Source organism: Carcharhinus amblyrhynchos, chromosome 6, assembly GCF_965287045.1.
Source record: "Carcharhinus amblyrhynchos chromosome 6, sCarAmb.v2.hapA, whole genome shotgun sequence".
Lineage (NCBI taxonomy): Eukaryota > Metazoa > Chordata > Chondrichthyes > Carcharhiniformes > Carcharhinidae > Carcharhinus > Carcharhinus amblyrhynchos.
This window is the reverse complement of record NC_137329.1, coordinates 24,275,314-24,294,831: the sequence shown is the minus strand read 5'-3', so window position 1 is coordinate 24,294,831 and position 19,518 is coordinate 24,275,314. Positions and strand designations below refer to the sequence as shown.

The 19,518-nt window shown below is 44.1% G+C and overlaps 1 protein-coding gene across 14 annotated transcripts in view; it reads right to left on the bottom strand.

Annotated features, from left to right (window-relative positions):
• Positions 1–19,518, bottom strand: part of ppfibp2b (PPFIA binding protein 2b) — a 280,229-nt gene that overhangs the window by 73,598 nt on the left and 187,113 nt on the right. For 12 of the 14 annotated variants that reach the window (XM_080190030.1, XM_080190028.1, XM_080190021.1 and 9 more), the window contains 2 exons: positions 8,872–9,000; positions 1,384–1,476 (listed from right to left, as the gene is read on the bottom strand). In XM_080190030.1, the coding sequence (XP_080046156.1) occupies positions 1,384–1,476; positions 8,872–9,000 (222 nt within the window). The remainder of the gene's footprint in view (positions 1–1,383; positions 1,477–8,871; positions 9,001–19,518) is intronic. The other 2 variants (XM_080190031.1, XM_080190033.1) reach the window with 1 other exon arrangement.

Below are 19,518 nucleotides of genomic sequence, written 5' to 3'. Positions count from 1 at the left end.
ACCATCCTTTTCCCTTACAGTCACACACCATCCTGACTTGGATATATACCTTCATCGGCATGGGGTCACTATTTTAATAGTATCATGGGAGCACCATCACCACAGGGCCTACTTTTGTTCAAGGGGTACTGTGCACATCCTCATCTCCACAGAACCATAGAAAAATTAGGGCACAGAAAGAGGCCATTCAGACCATTGTGTCTGCACCAACTGAAAAATAAAAAAAAAAACAAGCTGCCTATTCTAATCCCATCTTCCACTACTTCATCTATAGTTTTGCAGGTTACAGCACTTCAGGTGCAGATCCAGGTACCTTTTAAATGAGTTGAGGGTTCCTGCCTCCACCAGCAAACCAACCAGCGAATTCCAAAAACCCACTACTTTTTGGTAAAGGAGTTTTTCCTCATATCTCCTTGAATCCCTCTAAATCATCTTAAATCTGTGCCCACTGGTAATGACCCCTCCACGATGGGATGTGGGGCATCCCTGTCTATTCTAACGAGACCCCCCTCATAGTCTTGTACATCTCAATATCCCTATCTACTCTATCTGGGTCATTCACAGTCTTGTATATCTTAAGATCCCTGCCTACTCTATCTGGGTCATTCAGTCTTGAACATCTCAAGATCCCTGTCTATTCTATCTGGGTCACTCATAGTCTTGTACGCCACAATCAGGTTACTCCTCAGCCTCCATAGTTCCAAAGAAAACATCCAGTCTATTCAATCTTTCCTCATAGTTGCAATTTTCCAAATGGTGAAATAGATTTAGAGAGGCACCAAGAAGGAGGAATAAAAGATTTGCAAGGATAACACCTGAACTAAGTAGCTACATTTTTCAGGAAAGGACGAACATATTGGCAGTCTTACCTCTGGAGAAGCTAAGGAATGATGGAAATAGTCTTTACAATTCTGAAAGGTTTTAATAGGGTAACAGGGTAAAAGTGTTTCCTTTTCTAGGAGAAGGCTAGAACAAGGGAGCCATAAACATTAGATACTAATAAATCCAAAGAGAATTCCGAAAAATCTTTGCTCAGTGATAAGAATGTGGAGCTTGCTACCACATATAAGGCGATGCGAAAATGCTGGCACTGAATAGGTGGGCTGAATGGCCTGTTTCCAATACTTTACATTCTACGTAATTCACCAAGAAGGCCAGCAGCATTTTTCGAAGCATGGGCAATAAACATGGCCTTGCCAGGTAACACCATCCCCCCCCCCCCCCAACAGGCACCCAACCCGAAGAACACGTTAAAAGCATGCCATGGATTTACCGAATAAACACTATCGACGAACACGGCGTGAGCAAATCAGAACACTGTACAGCAACATGCTCCATCAAATCCCACTGCAGGAAAGTAGAAAATAGACATTATCTTCTTACCTTTGTGGCATGCAGCTTCTGCTCATACTGAACCTTTTCATCCTCCAGCTCTTCCACTTTGGATTTCAGGCTCCGTAATTCCCGAAGCAAGTTCTGGAACGTTAACAAAATGCAAGTGATGTTAATGACAGAAAAATAGACTGTCAGATGATTCAAATGAGACACAATCTGGTCTTTCGAGCTATTTAAAGGCTTGACTATTGACTGGAATAAAGAAAGTGAGCAGTAGTTATGTTCGGCCTGAAAGCAAATCCCACACTAATCTTAAGACACTGGTAATGATTGCTTGAGACAATAGAATAAAGGAATAAGATGAGTATTTATATGGCCCCTTTCACTTATTCAGGTCTTCCTAAGGCAGACGTAGGGCCATCGCAGTGTAACGTGGGAAACGGAACAGCCAATCTCCACACAGGAACGCCAACAATCAATGGGTTAGCCACCACATAATCTGATTTTACCAATGTTGACTGACCAGTAACTACAGATTTCTTTTGTCCATCAGATTTGACTCTCCTTCAGTACTGCACTGGGGACGTGATGGCCTAGTGGTATTATCATTAGAATATTAATCCAGAAACTCAGCTAATGTTCTGGGAGCCTGGGTTCGAATCTTGCCATAGCAGATAGTAAAATTTGAATTCAAATAAAAATAAATCTGGAATTAAGAATCTTCTGATGACCGTGAAACCATTGTTGATTGTCGGGAAAACCCACTTGGTTCACTAATGTCCTGACCTGATCTGGCCTACATGTGACTCCAGACTCTCATCTGCTCTCTAAGGGCAACTAAGAATGGGCAATAATTATTGGCCAGCCGGCAATGCCCATGTCCCACAAATAAATAAGAAAAAAGTTACAAGAACAGGTTGGGAAGGTTTGAGCTCTTCTTCTCAGACAAGTGATGAGCTGAGAGGTTTTGGTAAAATGGAGAGAGATAAACTACTCGATCTGGTGGGTTGGTCTGATATTTGAACTACAGGGTTGATGAGAAGAACTGTTTATTCTCAGAGTTGTTGGGATGTGGAACGGTGATAGAAGCTGATAATTTTTAAAGGGAGTTGCACAGGTACTTGAGAATGAGAAACAGAGAGTTATGGACAAACAGAGATGAGGGTCTAAGCACTCTCTTTCAAAGAGCTAGCACAGGTATCAGGGGCTGAAGAACCTCCTTCCGTGTAGTAGTTTCTCCGAATATCTAGCTGATCTGAGAGAGGAATAAATGGGATTAGAAAGGACTCTGTAGTTCGACATTCTACACTAGCAAAGAACATTTGGGTAAAGTAACTGTATCTGTGCTGTATAATCTGTGCAACTGACTAAAATCCCATAACTAAATACTGTCAAGTATCAAGTTAACAATACATTAACATTTCACGGATTGAAAGATGTACATTGTGGGCTTCAGTGAGGAGAAACTTCAGAACAACTCTTAAAAAGGCACATAATACTGGAAATATGACTTTGGGTCCTGCTCCACCTTAAACGTTAGAGCCCATTCAGTTCTGAACTGAATGTGCACGAACAGATGTAAAGGCAGAAAATGCTACGGTTTTATAAGTTCAGTTTATTTATTAGCATCTTGAGGTGGTTTACATTAACACTGCAATGAAGTTACTGTGAAAATCCCCTGGTTGCCACACTCCTGGTTGGGTACACTGAGGGGGAATTTAGCATGGCCAAGGCACCTAACCAGCACGTCACTGGACTGTTAGGAGAAACCAGAGCACCCGGAGGAAGCCCACGCAGACATGGGGGGAATGTGCAGACTTCACATAGACAGTGACCCAAGCCGGGAATCGAACCTGGGTCCCTGGCGCTGTGAGACAGCTATGCCACTTATAAATAGAAGTGGTTACACAAAGAAGTTAAATTCAGATTATTGTTGTATCCTCCCTCACCTAAGTTTGGGCTCATTTTGCCCTGAGGATTTAAGTCAGTCAAGATTCACTGCATCACTTGCACTTAGAATTCTTTTATTTTTTATTATTTATTCACAGGATGTGAAGGCGATGGCAAGGTGCATCCTTAATTGCGTTCGAGGTGGTGGTGAGCAATTTGTTTGCGTAAAGTTGAATGACTTGCTTGGCCGTTTCAGAGTTAAGAATCAACCAAATTGCTGTCAGTCTGGAGTCCCATTCAATTATAGACAAGGGTGGCAGATTTTCCTCTCTAAAAGGACAACAGTGAACCAGATGGGTTTTTATGACAATCAGGTAAGTTCGTGGCCACCATTACTAACACCCTTCCTCGTTTAATTCAGTCTTCAGATGTGAGGTGGAGTTTGAACTCACATCTATCATTAGTCCAAGTCTCCAAATTACTAGCCAAGTAACAATCACCATTCCTGCTTTATCCACAGATTTCTCCTGGCTGGGTGGGGCAGGGGGGAGGGTGGGTGATTTTCCTGGAATGCCTAAATAGCAAGTCACAACAAAATGTGTTCCCAAAGATCTTAGCAACATAGAGTGGAACATAACACTGTTGCAAAGCTGGTGGAAATCAAAGGAAAATGAGGAAGGCACCAAAGCAAGGCCTTAATTTTTTTAAATTATGATAATTAATGTTTGAAATAATCTTTCCATCATTGATGCACATTAAGATCTTAAGCGTTTAAGACCTTGCAATTATGGATGTTTTTTCAGCTTAACACGATTCATGTCCATGCTACTAAAGATGCCGATAAAACATCTATTGCAACATCTATTTGCATCTATGGCGAATGTTACATACAAATGAGGGAAGAGCATGTGTCTCACAGCTATAGAAATAACATCCTAGTAAGTTAAAATGGATAACCTTATGGAACCTAGAGGTAGAGGAATCTAGTGCAAAAACCTACCTGTTTAAAAACTTCTTGATTTGGTAGGTCTATCAAATTAGATCAAATTCTTCACATACTTACCCTCTCTCTCTCAAGGGAACTGAAATTACTGACTGTGTTATTTTGGAGGTAGATTAAATTTCAGTTACCTTTTGCATTTGATAGTTTCTGAACTATACATTCCACCTCCCCCCACCCCCCAAAGCTGCTATTGGAACAGGTCAGGAGACAAAAGAATTCATTGAAGCTACCCACTCCTCTCCCCCTCCCCGCCCCCGACCCCCACTTTGCTTCTTGCCTCTGGGAGGTTATAAAAACACCACATGCGGCGGAAACCAGCTTGGAAAGCACACTGATAACCGTCCATAACCCATCCAAGTTTACAGCAGGGGCACATTGAATCAATTATAAGGATCCTGAAACCTAGCACTCTCCCCCTACTCTCTGAACTCGCTCAAAGCTTTAAAAGTCAAGGACTAAATGATGTATGCATTCTTAATAAAATTTGCACGGAAATTGGAGGCACCGGTTGAGGGAAACTTTCAAGGCTGCGTTTGTGGTTTGAAATTACGTGGGTTTGGGTTACAGATTTAAACTTCCATGAGGATTTATTTGCATTAATACTGGCGTAAAGTCTTACAGTGAAACAACACAACTATCTTTTCTCTTTCCATTAAAACGATCTCGAAGTATAGTAAGTTGTGCAGTTTATTAATACAACTGAAGATAGGTTCATCAGTAAAGAAACAAGTACTTTCTAATAAGAGTATCCAGGTCCTACCTGTGAGTAGCCAGACTCAATTATTGAAAATAACTTTTAAAATAAATATTGAATAATTTAGTAGTTGGCTTCAAAGGAAATTTATAAGTTTAGTCATGTCAAAAATTATTTAAGTCTGCTATGCTTGCCTGCGGAGATCTTGTGGCGTAATAGGTACGGTCCCTGTCTCTGGACCAGAAGCTCCAGGTTCGAGTCCCATCCCAGGACTTGATGGCCAAGGAAGGCACATTCATGATGTGGCCCAACAGGATGAGTATTGACCTGCAAATCCTTTCAACACACACCAATGGCAGGCGGTCAGAGCCGGGGAGATTCCTGGTCAGCCATTTGAGGGAAAGAACATTGGAGGCTGCATCATCGTTAGCCATAGCTCTGGGCTACAACACCCACAGGTAAAACTGCCTGATGCCACAAGAGCCCGGACTGTGAGTGAACTTAACACACTGCCACCACTCTTTCGCATGAGAGAGTGAGGGCAATTTGGAGAGTCTTCTCTCATCAGTGATAATCAGCAAAATCTCGCAATTTCAATCCATGGGGGCGGAGCCTGAACTAGGCCAACTCCATCAGTGGAAAGAATCGCGGGAAACATGAGCACCAGTGGTTTTTGGATGCAAATAACGGGTGCTTCAAATTTCTCGACCTTCGTGATTAGTTCTGCCGACTCTGCACGAGTCGTGATCCCACAGGTGCAAACCCAACCATTTAATTTCTGCTGTGGAGAAATTCTACGGAAATTCAGGCAGAGCGTAGAATCATAGAATCCTGACAGTGCAGAGGGAGGCCATTTGGCCCATCGAGGCTACACCAACCACAATCCCACCCAAGCCCTATCCCCATAACCCCATGCATTTACCCTAGCTAGTCCCCCTACAAGGGGCAATTCAGCATGGCCAATTCACCTAACCTGTACATCTTTGTACTGAGAGGGGAAACCGGAGCACCCGGAAGAAACCCATGCAGACACGTGCAACGTCCACACAAACAGTGACCCAAGGCCGGAATCGAACCCGGGTCCCTGGTGCTGTGAGGCAGCAATGCTAACCACTGTGCCACCGTGATCGCTGCCGTGAGACACACTAGCTTGTTGAAGCTTCGGTGCGCCCTGGTCAGGAAACATCTTGAACACTGGGTTGAGTTCAAATCACTGAAGCAGGAGGAGACGTTCACAAATCCTGGAAGTGATGTCGAGAAGAGCAACAAGGCTGATTTCAGGACTCGTATTAATCTATTTTTGTCAGGCAAGAGGATCACAAAATGACAACTTGCATTTAACTATAGTCCTTAACACAAAAAAGGCCCCCAGCATTTCACAGACAAAAATTGTCACAAAGGTCAAGGGAGGAGCTATGGGTAACCAACTAATTTAAGAGACGAGGAGATCTTAAAGGAGGGGAGAAGAAGAAAGGGATAGGGAGGGAATTCTAAACCCTAGTACCACCAAGGTGGGGATTCCAGCTCCAGAATTGGAGTGCAGAGAGCAGGGAAGGCTGTGGAGCCAGAAGAGGTATTGGAGATATGGAGGAACGTGAGCACAGAAGAATTTGAAAATGAGGACGAGAATTGTAACTTTGAGGCCTTGGTGGACTGGGAGACAAAGCAAGTCAGTGAGCACAGGTCAAACGGGGCACAGTGCAAGTTATGGTACAGCCAGGGATTTGGAGGGCCTCGAGTTTAGAGACACAGGCCAGTATTTTACGACCTTGCTCAGGCGAGGCTCGTAAAATCCCGCCCAAGGCCAACAGGGAACTCCACTCTGTGAGCCTCGTGGGGCAGGTGTGCTGGTAAAGTTCTGGCTGTACAGTGTGGTAGCCCAGCCAGGAGTTTGTTGGAACAGTCAAGTCTAAAAGGTAACAGTGGGTATGGTTCCAGGTTTTAGCAGCAGGCAAGCTGAGGCAATGGTGGAATCGGGCAATATTATTTTACTGGAAATATGTGGTTTTAGTGATGGTGCGTATATGTGGTCTGACCCTCATTGCGAGCTCAAGGTTGTGAACAGTCTGCTTCACCCTCAGGTGGTTGCCGCGGAGGGAGATGATGTCAGTAGTTCAGGTGCCATATTTTGAGGGGGGACCAATAACAATGACTCAGGTGTTGCCAACGTCTAATTGGAGGAGATTTTGAGGTAAACGTTACAAGTGCACACACGCAAACAGATAATGTTCTTTCTGTGGCCCATCATCCACTGATTCTCAGCAAAGGTAGGAGCCATTTTGTGCACAGTACAATCCCACAAGAGCAAGTGAATGCACGACTGGTAACTGGTTATCAGACATTACATGCAAATTTGAACCTATATATCTGATACAGCATCCGGCGCAACATTACTTTTTCAGCACATGTGTTTCAGTTATTGATTTCAGATAGATATATGACACTAACATAAAGCTAGCTAAGCCTATCAAAGCATTGACCTCCCCCCCGCTCCCCCAATTGGTTTTTAGCTTTGTCAGGCCAAAAACCAAAACTATGCTACAAGGAGCTGTCAGCAATGAAACAGCAGAAACTCCCTCGAGATGAGCCCTAGGTCCATGCAGCAAGACCGACCAGAGACTTCCGAATACATCCACATGCTAAACCTCGATAGAAGCAGAATGTATTGTACAACAGACATGAACTGCACTGCACAACAGATTGGACACTGGTCCAATTGGCTCTCACACAGAGCATGAGCCTCACTACATAGTGCTTCTTCACCTTTTGAATCGTAGAGCGTTTCTTGAAACACTTCTGGTTTCATCGAATAATCCCAATTTGACACCAACGCTGTGCAATTTACTGAACTTAAATTCTTTTTGTTTTGAGCGTGGGAATATCCATCCAAGATTTACATCTGGTATAACATTTGCATCCGTGAACATAACTCCCACTCACTTGACGAAGGAGCAGTGCTTTGAAAGCTAGTGGTGTTTGCTACCAAATAAACTTATTGGACTTTAACCTGGTGTTGTGAGACTTCTTACTGTGTTTCCTAAAGATGTCCAAAGATATGCAGGCGAGGTGGATCGACATGGGTAACTTGCCCCTTAGTGTCCCAAGATATGTGAGTTAGATGAGTTAGACATGGTAAAATGTGTGGGGTTATGGGGATAAAGCATAAGTAAGATACTCTGCCAGTGCGTCAGTCAGTATAACAGTCAGAGGCTGTGCAGATTCAATGGGCTGGGATTCTATGGTACAACTGTGAGTACCTTTAAAAAAGTACTGAATTATCTGTAAAGAACATAAGGAAATCACTGAAGGGATTCTATGAAGTAGACTGTGGAGTAGGTCACAAATAACATAATCCCTTTACTCAGCTTTCACGTAGTCAAGAAGGATCTAAATGTCAACAACTTGCATTCAAAACAACAGCAAATCATCCTAAGTGTTTCAGTGAGTCCAAAAAGAAGACAAGAGGACAAAAAAAAACATAGTGGTCAAAGAGATGATATTAGGGGCATCTTAAAGAAAGGGAGAGAGAGAAGTGGTAAGGTGGAGAGGTTTAGAGTAGAATTCCAGAGATTAGGCTCAGGCAACTGAAGACATGGTCACCAATACTGGAGTAAAGGAAATGGTGAATGCACAAGAGCCCAGAATTGGAGGAACACAAGAGTTCTGAGGATTGTAAGTTTGGAGGCGATTACACAGATAGGGAGGGGCAAAGCGATGGAGTTAGATGAAAACAGGGATCAGAATTTTTAAATCAAGGTTTGCCGGACCAGAAGTTGGTGTAGGTGAGTGCAAGGGTGATGGGCAAAAGGGGATTTGGTGCGAGCGAGGATATGGTGCAGTAAGAGTTCAAAGTTTACACAGGGAGGAAGATGGGAGGGTCCAACCAAGGAAGGAGTGGAACAGTGGAGCCTAGGGGGCAACAGAAGCATAAAGCAAAAGTATGGCTAACCTCACTTTTCTGCAACTCATCACATTCCCGGTGGTCCTTCTCTAATCCAGCCATCTTAATTTTCAGACTTGAAATCTCAGCCATTAGATCCAGTTTCTGGCTCTCCAGTGCTGTCCTGCTCAGCATCTCCTAAAAACAGCAGGAAGTTACATTTTCAATCTCAAAATTCTTCTCCGCTTCCATATCAAACCACACCCCCGGCCCCCACACCCCCCCAAAGACAGAAATGGATTTACTCCCATAAAACCACATATGACTGGTGCTCCGAGGGGGGCTCTGGCTCCAGTTTGTGGGTAAACTAAGTAAATTCACTCTAGTCAAAGGGCGGCACGGTGGCAGAGCAGTTAGCACTGCTGTGTCACAGCTCCAGGGACGTGGGTTTGATTCCTGGCTTGGGTCACTGTCTGTGTGGAGTTTGCACAGTTTGATGTTGATTTGATTTATTATTGTCACATGTATTAGTATACACTGAATACTATTGTTTCTTTTGTGCTACACAGACAAAGCGTACCGTCCACAAAGGAGGAAAGGAGAAGGTGCAGAATGTAGTGTTACAGTCATAGCTAGGATGTAGAGAAAAATCAGCTTAATTCGAGATAGGTCCATTCAAAAATCTGATGGCAGCAGGAAGAAGCTGTTCTTCAGGTCGGTTGGTACATGATCTCAGACTTTTGTGTCTTTGTCCCAATGGAAGAAGGTGCAGATGTGTAGGTTAAGTGCATTGGCCATGCTAAATTGCCCCTTAGTGTCCTGGGATGTGTAGGTTAGAGGGATTAGCAGGGTAAATGTGTGGGGTTATGGGGATAGGGTCCCACTGTTATCGGTGCAGACTCGATGGATCAAATGGCCTCCTTCTGCACTGTAGGGATTCTATGATTCTAAGTCCCCTCAGCGATTTGTGTACCAGCAGTACGGGGAGGTGGGGGGGAGGGAAGGGACGAGGAGAGCAGAGCAGAAGATAAAGCTCATTGCCTTGTTGTTCTTGTTGAAAGGCCCTTTCTGTATCAGATAAGACACAGAACTCGAGACTGGGTCTTTCTTTAAAGCACTGACTGGACATTAAGCCTTTGTCCCGTGTTCCACTGATATTTGTTCATCTAATCCTCTTGAACGCATAAAGACAACAGATTGTGAATTGTACGTGGTTTTATTTTTGATGCTGGAGGAGGTACAAACCAAGATGCAAAAGAGCACTTGGGGAAAATTAAAGCATCAAAGAAAAGAAAGGAGGAATGTCTGTTAAAAGAGAAAATTCCACATTCTCCCCCCCCCCATTGTTAATTACAGTATAACGCTGCAAATGTGTTCAGAAATATCAAAAAATATCATTCATCGAATGGCAGAGTTATTGGCAAGGCCAGCATTTACAGCCTATCCCTAAATACCCCTGAGATGACAGTGGTCAGCCACCTTTTTGAACTGCCATCTGATGTAGGTATATCCAAAGGACAGTAGGGAAAGGAATTCCAGCATTTTGACCCAACCATACTGAAGAATCAGCTGATATATTCCAAGTTAGGATGGCCAGAGTCTCAGGAACAAAATTACAGGTGATAATGTTCCCCTGCATCAGCTCTCCTCGTTCTTCTTGGTGGTTTGAAATTGCAGGTTTGGAAGGTGTTGACAAAGGAGTTTTGGCGAGTTGCTGCAGTGTATCTTGTGAATGATCCACATTGTTGACATGATGCGCCAGTAGCGGAGGGCGTGAATGCTTAATGGTGTGGAAATGCCAGCGTTGGACTGGGGTGGGCACAGTAAGAAATCTCACAACACCAGGCTAAATTCCAACAGATTTATTTGGGAGAACGAGCTCCGAAGGGACAGCGCTCCGTAAGCTCGTGTTACCAAATAAACCTGTTGGGCTTTAACCTGGTGTTGTGAGACTTCTGACAATAGTGAATGGAGTGTTGATCAAGCAGCTTGCTTAATCCTGGATGATGTCAAGCTTCTTGAGTGTTGTTGGAGCTGCACTCATCCAGGCAAGCGGACAGTCCTCCAGCACCCTCCTAACCTGTGCCTTGCAGGTGGTGCATAGGCTTTGGGAAGCCTGGAGTTACTCGCTGCCGGATTTCCAGGCTCTGACCTGATGCAGTTAAATTCCTGCTCAGCGGTGAGCATCCCCTCCAAGGTTGTTGACGGTAAGCAATTCAGTGATGGTAATGGTAACCCTGATTCTGCACACACGTAATTCCAACAGCAGGGGTCTGACAGACTGAGAAACGGGGAGGCGATGCACAGAGGCAGCCTGAGAAGGGTCCGGTGAGAGGCCGACCTCGCGGGAAATCCAGCTCTCGTAAAATCCCGAGAGCTGAGAAATCGGGCACGATTCTGATTTCTCGACTCTCGGGGGATTTTAGCGGCTCGCGCCGCCCAATGATGGGTGGGGTGAGCCAGGAAAATCCTAGCCTCGGCGTCAGTCACAGCTCGGTGGGGAGCTCTCCTGCATCTGAATTAGGAAGCTGGGAGTTCTGAACTTGAGCACAAAAATTTAGACAGTGCAGTAGGAAGGTGCTGCCCCTTCTGGATCAGAAATTAAATCCAGACAACACAGATAGACATAAAAGGTCCTACGGCCACTTTCTTGAAGAGCAAAGCTCTGTGAGAACTGGCTCCTGCATTTTCTACATTACACCTGGAACTACACTTTCATAGGCTACAAAGCACTTCACAACATCCTCAGGCATGAACAGTGTTTGAAGTTTACTAGTGTCACTAGTAGGCTTACGTTAAAACTGCAATGAAGTTACTGTGAAAATCCCCCAGTCGCCAGTACCTCCCTCTAATGAGAGAAAATTTAGCACAGCCAATACGCCTAACCAGCTTGGACTGTGGGGGGAATCTGAGCACCCAGTGGAAACCCAAGCAGATATGAGGAGAACATGCACACTCCACACAGAGTGACGCAAGCCAGGAATCAAACCCAGATCTCCAGCTCTGTGTGGCAGCAGTGCTAACCATTGTGCCACCCCAGTGTTATAGAAATACAAGTCTTTCTAAAAACATCTATTGGAATTCTAGGTTTTATCACCAGAGTTACAGAATACACAAGTCAAGAGCTGATATGAAGCCTTATTTAAGCTTGTTGGCATATTTTCCAGCAGTGAACTCAATACTGAGAAATGGTGATGGTTAATATGTGTCAAACTATGAAGGCCATAGATCGGAAGAAACTTTTCCCCTTAGTAGAGGAAAATAACTAGGAGGTATAGATTTAAGGTAAGGAGCAGGATATTTAGAGGGAACTTGAGGAAAATTCTTTGTACCCAGAGGACGGAGGGGATCTAGAACTCACTGCCTGAAAGGGTGGTAGAGGTGGGAGCCCTCACAACACTTTAATAGTATTTAGATGAGCACTGAAATGGTATAGCATACAAGGCCATGGATCAAGTGCTAGAAAATAGGATTAGAATAGACAGGTACTTGATGGCCAGTGCAGACATAATGGGCCAAAGCAATAACACTGAGGCTTTCGTGGGGGGGATAACACAGGTTCAACAAGACATTGCCTGGAATGAAAAGTTACAACTGCAAAGGAAGATTTGAAAATTTGGGCACAATTTCTTTACAGTAATGCAGATTATGAAGCAATTTGAAGAAAGTCTTTTTTGAAATTCTGAAAGGATGGGTCAGGCTGAGGAGTCCAAGAATGAGGTGCCATGGGGTACAACATTATCAGGTTGAGATCTGGAACAGAGAACTGTGCAGATTCACTTCCAAGATTCATGCTAAGGCAGAAACCATGTCAATATTAAAGCTCCAAGCGGATAGGTGGAGAAAGAAAGATAGGCTGAAGGGCTATAGGAACTGTATTGGCAACTGTAATTGGAACTAATGAGTCACACGGTAATTAAAAGCTGACACAGACAGGTTGGGCCAAATGGCCTGTTTCCATGTTGTAACTTGGGTATTTTTATGATTACTTTTTTTACCAATGGTACAATAACATTAGGGACAGCTCTTTAGGTCCCTTCCCTCAAATCCAAAAAAGGTTTTGGGTCAAAATAAAAGCATGATACTGCGTGTGCTAAATATTTCAAACCTACTGAGTTGGGGAAGGGGAGAAAGAAATTGTACAACTTCAAATTTATCAACTTAAATTCTTTTCCTGAACTGCAAAACAATTCTCTTCTTATACTCTGCTTATTAAGCATCCTCATTATTGTATTTCCTCCAGAAGGTCATGTGAAATTCTTCAGTGTTGGTGACCTCAGTATTCTCTTAAATCTCAACCATCTGACTTGAGTCATTTTAACCTTCTCATGTGTTGTTTTTAACCTACTTGTCAGGGGATCAGCCAGGGCTTGGTGGGTAGCACTCTTGCCCGAGTCACAAGGTTGAGAGTTCAACTCCAGAGATTTGATCCCAAGTGCTGAGGGAGTGCCACACCGTCTGACGCTCCCAGTGCAGTGCTGGGAGAGTGCCGCACTGTCCGTCTGACGCTCCCAGTGCAGTGCTGGGAGAGTGCCGCACTGTCCGTCTGACGCTCCCAGTGCAGTACTGGGAGAGTGCCACACTGTCCGTCTGACGCTCCCAGTGCAGTACTGGGAGAGTGCCACGCTGATATTAAATCAAGACCCCATTTGTCTCCTCCAGTGGACATATAAAAAAATCATCATACTATTTCAAAGATGAGCAGAGAGTTCCTTGTGTCCAATATTTGTCCCTTAACCAACAAATAGATTATCTGATCAGTTTTACACTGTTTTTTGTTGGATCTTGTCGCTTGCAAATTGGTTGTCACATTTTGTACACTGCAATAGTGACCCCACTGTAAAATATACTTTACTGACTGGGAAGCGCTTTGGGACATCCTGAAGTGCTAGAAAAGTGCAAGTTCTTCCTTTCATTATAGATTTAGACATTTGGTCCATCTCTCTGACTGGATAACTGAGGTGAGCACAGCATGGAAAATCCTCAGTTCCCACTGATTTTGCAAGTCCTGTTCCATGAAGAGGAGGTTCAGCTTATTAGAAACATTCACTGCCTTCCTCTCCCCAAAACTGTCGCGAATCAGCAATGCCACTGCTCACAAACTGCTACAAATAAGTTAAAGTGCATCTTACATTAACATTGCAATGAAGTTACTGTGAAAATCCCCCAGTTGCCATACTCGGGCGCCTGTTCTGGTACACCAAGGGAGAATTTAGCATGGCCAATGCACCTAACCAGTACGCCTTTGGACTGTGGGAGGAAACCGGAGCACCCGGAGAAAACCTATGCAGACACAGGGGGCATATGCAAACTCCACACACAGACAGTGACTCAAGCTGGGAATCAAACCTGGCGCTGTGAAATAGCAGTGCTAACCACTATGTCACTGTGTCGCATACAAAAATGCTCACTAATCTCTTCCCCTCTGTCTGGGTCATGCTTGTGAAGAATTTAGAATATTATGCAAAGTGCATCGTAGGGACAAAGCTCTCTTACAGACAAGGGGGCTATTTAGCCCTGAGAAAGTACTCTCTCCCTGCTCTTTCCTCAAATCCCTATATTCCCTTTTCTAGTACTTACCCAACTCCCTATTGAAAGATAGCACACAACCTCTGTCTCACACCCCACTCCAGATCACAGCATACAGTGTTTAAAAACTCTCCTTTCTACCTGCTTCTTTTGCCAATTGTCATAAACCTGTATCCTCTCAATTTATATCTGCCCTGTCACGTACAGGAGTTGTACAGACTCCCCTCTCCTCATCAGATTATAGCACACCATGCACTATGGAAGGGGAGTAGGGTTGGGACACCGATAACCATCGCAGAATCCTTACAGTGCAGAAGGAGGCCATTCAGCCATCGAGTCTGCACCGACTCTCTGACATAGCAGCTCAACCAGGTCCGCCTCTGACCTATCCCCACATCTCCACATATCTACCCCACTAATCCCCCTAACCTATACATCTTTGAACGCATAGGAGCAGTTTTGTATAGCCAATGCACCTAACCTGCACATCTTTGGACACGTTGGGGCAATTTACCATGGCCAATCCACCTAACCTGCGTATCTTTGGACTGTGGGAGGAAACCGGAGCATGCGGAGGAAACCCACGCAGATATGGGGAGAACGTGCAAACTCCACACAGAGTGTCATCCAAGGCTGGAATTGAACCTGGGTCCCTGCTGCTGTGAGGTAGCATTGCTAACCACTGTGCCATCAGTGCAGATACACTCACCACTTACAATCCGATTGCAGTGTGGATTATTTACAATTGATTCATAAACAACCCCCAACCCAAACTAAAAAAAAGTGAGGCAGAGTTGGAATAACAGGACTAAAAACAGAAAATGTTGGTTAAACTCAGCAGGTTTGGCAGCATCTGTGCTGAGAAACAGAGTTAAATGTTTTCAGTCTAAATGGTCATCCAGCATTTTCTGTTCTCATTTCAGATGCCCAGTTTCCACAGCATTTTGCTTTTATTATCAAAACAACAGGATGTAGGGTGATTACTGAAAACCTTGTTCCCACAGCAGTGAGTTGCATTTTTACAATGTCACTATGAATCTTTGACCATCTTTGCCTGGAATATAACATTTGCTCTGAGTCAGCCATTAAATCCTTCAGTGTAAAAGTGAATTAAATTCATTTCAGTTACAGACTAATTTAGGATGATAGATGATAACTACTGGATTCAGGGGAGAAAAAGCAACATTCTCTTTATTATCCAGCAACGTGCTGGTTAGGTGAATTGCAACATAGAAACACACAAACATAGAAAATAGTCTCAGTCCTTCACGCCTGTTCTGCCATTCATCATGATCATGGCTGATCATCCATCTCAATAGCCTAATCCTGCTTTCTCCCCATAACCTTGGAGCCTTTGGCCAAGCCAAATTGCTCTTTAGTGTCCAGGGATCGCAAATTAGGGGGATTAGCGAGGTAGATGCATGGGGTTACGGGGATATGGCACAGGGAGGCTGAAATATTCTGTCAGAGAGTTGGTGCATACTTGATGGGCCGAAAGGCCTTCTTTGACACTGTAGAGATTCTATGGTCAACAGGGTCTTTGGAGAGGTTTGGTGGGTAGGACCAGCTCCCACAGTTTCCAGAATCCTTACTTTTCCAAGCCCGAGTTATCAAGGCAGCTGTGGCTCAGTTGGTGGTGGCATTTGCGCGACTGTTTCAGGAGGTTGTTAGTTCAAATCATCCACTAGGACTCGAACACAAAAATCAAACTGATTCTCTAACTCACCCACCCACTTAGTACTAAAGGAGACTGATGGAGACTGCACTGATGGAGACCTTACACAGCTCCTCTATCACAGCTGGACAAAAATATCCTGTGACATGAGTTTGAAGAAAAGTAGGGATGTTAATTCATCCCCCGTGTCTTGGTCAATATTTATTCCTCAAATCAGCATCACAGAAATAGATCATCTGGTCATTATCACATTGCTGTTTGTCAGAGCTTGCTGCAAATTAGCTGTTGTAATGCTGTGCACTCTTCTTAATTGGCTGCAAAACATTTGCGACATCCTGAGGTCAAGAAAGGTACTATATAAATGCAAAGCTTTCTTTACTGATCTGGGATACAAGTTGTCTGTACAATATTTGCCACCCTAAACTTCTCTTTAACAATACAATTTCCAATTCTCATGACAAGGGGGTCACAACGCACACATGCAAGCTGCTGTCTTGCGTTCTTGAACATAAGCGTGGAAAACACCAGCTTTAGATGGCTTTCCAAATGTAAAGGAGACGCACACGTCTAACCAGGTAGTGAAGACACTGGCGTTCGACTGAGGTGGGCACAGTAAGAAGCCTCAGAACACCAGATTAAAGTCCAACAGGTTTATTTGGAATCACAAGCTCTCGGAGTGCTGCTCCTTCATCAGGCGCATGTGTCAACTAGTGAAGGGACAGAAAGGAAGCCTTTGAGTAGAGTCAAATGTGAAAGTTAGTGATATAACGGCTGGCCTATCTCCAGGTAAAAATAATGTGTTTCGCAACATTTATATAAAAGGTAAAGCCATCACAGTCCCAGATGACCATTGGCTGCTCTCCCCTTTGAGGGGAAGAGCTGACTGGTGGTGTTTTAGCCTGAGGGTCATCACAGCTCCAGCAAGGAGCAAGATTGAGTTGATATACACTTGAGAGTCACAATCGTTATGCAGGAAATGCAACAGCCAATTTATAGGATCCAATCAGCAAGATCCCACAAGTAACAATGAAATGATGATGTGATTATCTGCTTAAATGGTGTTGATTAAGGGACAATTATTGGATGGGATATTAAGGAGGTCCTGTGGTGCAGTGGGTAGCATCCTTGCGTCTGAGCCAGAAGCTCTGGGTTCAAGTTCCAGCCCAGAACTTGGTGGCCAAGTGCATTCATAATGTGGCCAACAGGTAGAGTGCCGAGCTGTAACATCCCACCAGCACCCACCAAATGACATTGGATAACAGCAGAAGAGACTCCTATAGCCAGCTATGCTTGATGCAGACTGGCCTTCCTCTACCTGTAAACCCCTGGCGACAGACTGGTGATCTGTTCCAGGTAAAACTAGCAATGGAATCAGATGAAAGCCTGCCTTGCCCAGCACTAGGTGCAGGAACAGAAACAATAACTCCTCTGCTCTTCTACAAAAAGTCTCTTGAGATCTTTTGTCTACCTGAGAGATGAAAGCTTGGTTTACCATCTCATCCAAAAGACTACCTCTGACAGTGCAGCACTCATTCAATACTGCACTCCGCTGTCACCCTGGATTTTGTGCTCAATCTTCTTCAGTCTAGGACAGCTGGATAAATTCTTCTCCGAAAATGATTGGCGGGACAGAATGATGAAAGAGGGAGGAGGATGGCCAGAGTCAGGGGTAGAAATTTGTATGAATTAGTGTGAAGATGTGAAAGGCATTGAAACATAAACATGAAGCAGGATTCAAACTGTATTTGCAATAAGGCACAGTTCAAATTAGTTTATCTTCATGTTTCCAGCATCTGGCACTTATTATTTAAGTTGGGGTGGCACAGTGGCTAGCAATGCTGCCTCACAGCGTCAGGGCCTTGGATTCAATTCCTGCTTTAAGTCACCATCTGTGTAGAGTCTGCACGCTTTCCCCGTGTCTGCCTGGGTTTCCTTGGGGTGCTTTGGTTTCCTCCCACAGTCTGAAAGATGTGCTAGTTAGGTGCATTGGCCATGTTAAATTCTTCCTCAGTGTAGCTGAGCAGACGGCGGAGTGTGGTGACTAGCAGATTTTCACAGTAACTTCATCGCAGTGTTAATAATAAGCTCACTAATAAATAACCATAAACATAAGTGATAATGGAAAAGAAGCTATTAGCCTGATAGGATCAAATACATCAATTCCAAAACACTCAGAGCGGACACATTAATTGCATCTTGTATGACAGTCTGTGCCACAGGAAGAGGGTAACAATGAAACATGTCAGCTAAGTAATGTCTGCCTCAAAATCACTGAGTACCACTCTTGCCTCAAGAGGCTGAAGGTTGTGTGGGTTCAAGATCCATTCTGGAGATCAGAGCACAAAATCTAGATTGACAATTCCTTCGCAGCCATGCCATCAGCTGTCTAAACACTTAAGCTCCAGAAATTCCTCCTTACATATTTCCGACTGTACCAAGTTCTTCCTCAAAATCGACCTCTTTGAGCAGGTTTTTTTTTGCTCATTCTTGTCCTGACATTCCTTGCAGGTGGGATTTTCTAGTCCCGCAACCCGCCCGTGACAATTCCTGTGGTAAGCAGTGGGGTGCAGAAAATCCCACCCAAAGTTAAAAGTGTTGGAGTGGAAATATGAGTGGGGCGTGACTCACTTAAGCATCCTTCAATCTTAAAGAGACTACGTAAATGTCATTACTGATGAAGCGTAAAACACTTCTTTGGAGTGTGTCCAAGGGTGAGTGAGGAGGCTGGAAGAAGCTCTCCAGATGCTAAAGTTAAATAAACTTGAGCTTAATATAGAATACTAATGGATAACATCTGCTGGCTTTGTCTGGCACCAGCATACTGCATTTTACCCACAATGACCACAACTTCAAGCTATGAACATCCAATAGGCTCCACACTGGGCCTTTAGTTTACAACGCAGTGAGAGATTGGAGTTGGGACAAGAAATTACAGGTTAGAAAACTACGGTGCTTCTTATTGGGTACAGCAAAGGCAAAGTGAAGATTTGATGGAGATGTTCAAAATCATGAAGAGAGAGAGACAGAGTGCGAACAAGGAGGAATGGTTGCTTGCGAGAGAAGTGCTGGCAACCAAAGAATACAGGTTTGAGGTACTTGGCAAAAGAACCAAAAGGGAAAATGAGAATGATGGCTTTTTTTATGCACAATTTCTGAAAAAGAGTAGAGGGAGCATATTCAATAGTAACTTTCAAAAAGGGATAAGATTAAAAAAAACTGAAGGAGAAATGTTGGCAGGATTATGAAAAAGAACAGGGGACAGTGGGACTAATTGGATAGCTCTTTCAAAAGGGGCATCGCAGGCACAAAAGGCCAAAAGGCCTCCTCCTGTGCTGTAGGAATCTATGCAAAAAGAAATGGTGCATCTAAAAAGTCACGTTTCCGAGAGACCGTATGAATGCATCCTCTAGAAGGAAAGGAGACGACTTACAGCTGTTTAGACTGGATCAAAAATAGCACTACGATGTTTGAGATTCTCCAGTTACAACCACTGAGCCCTCCGTTTGAACAGA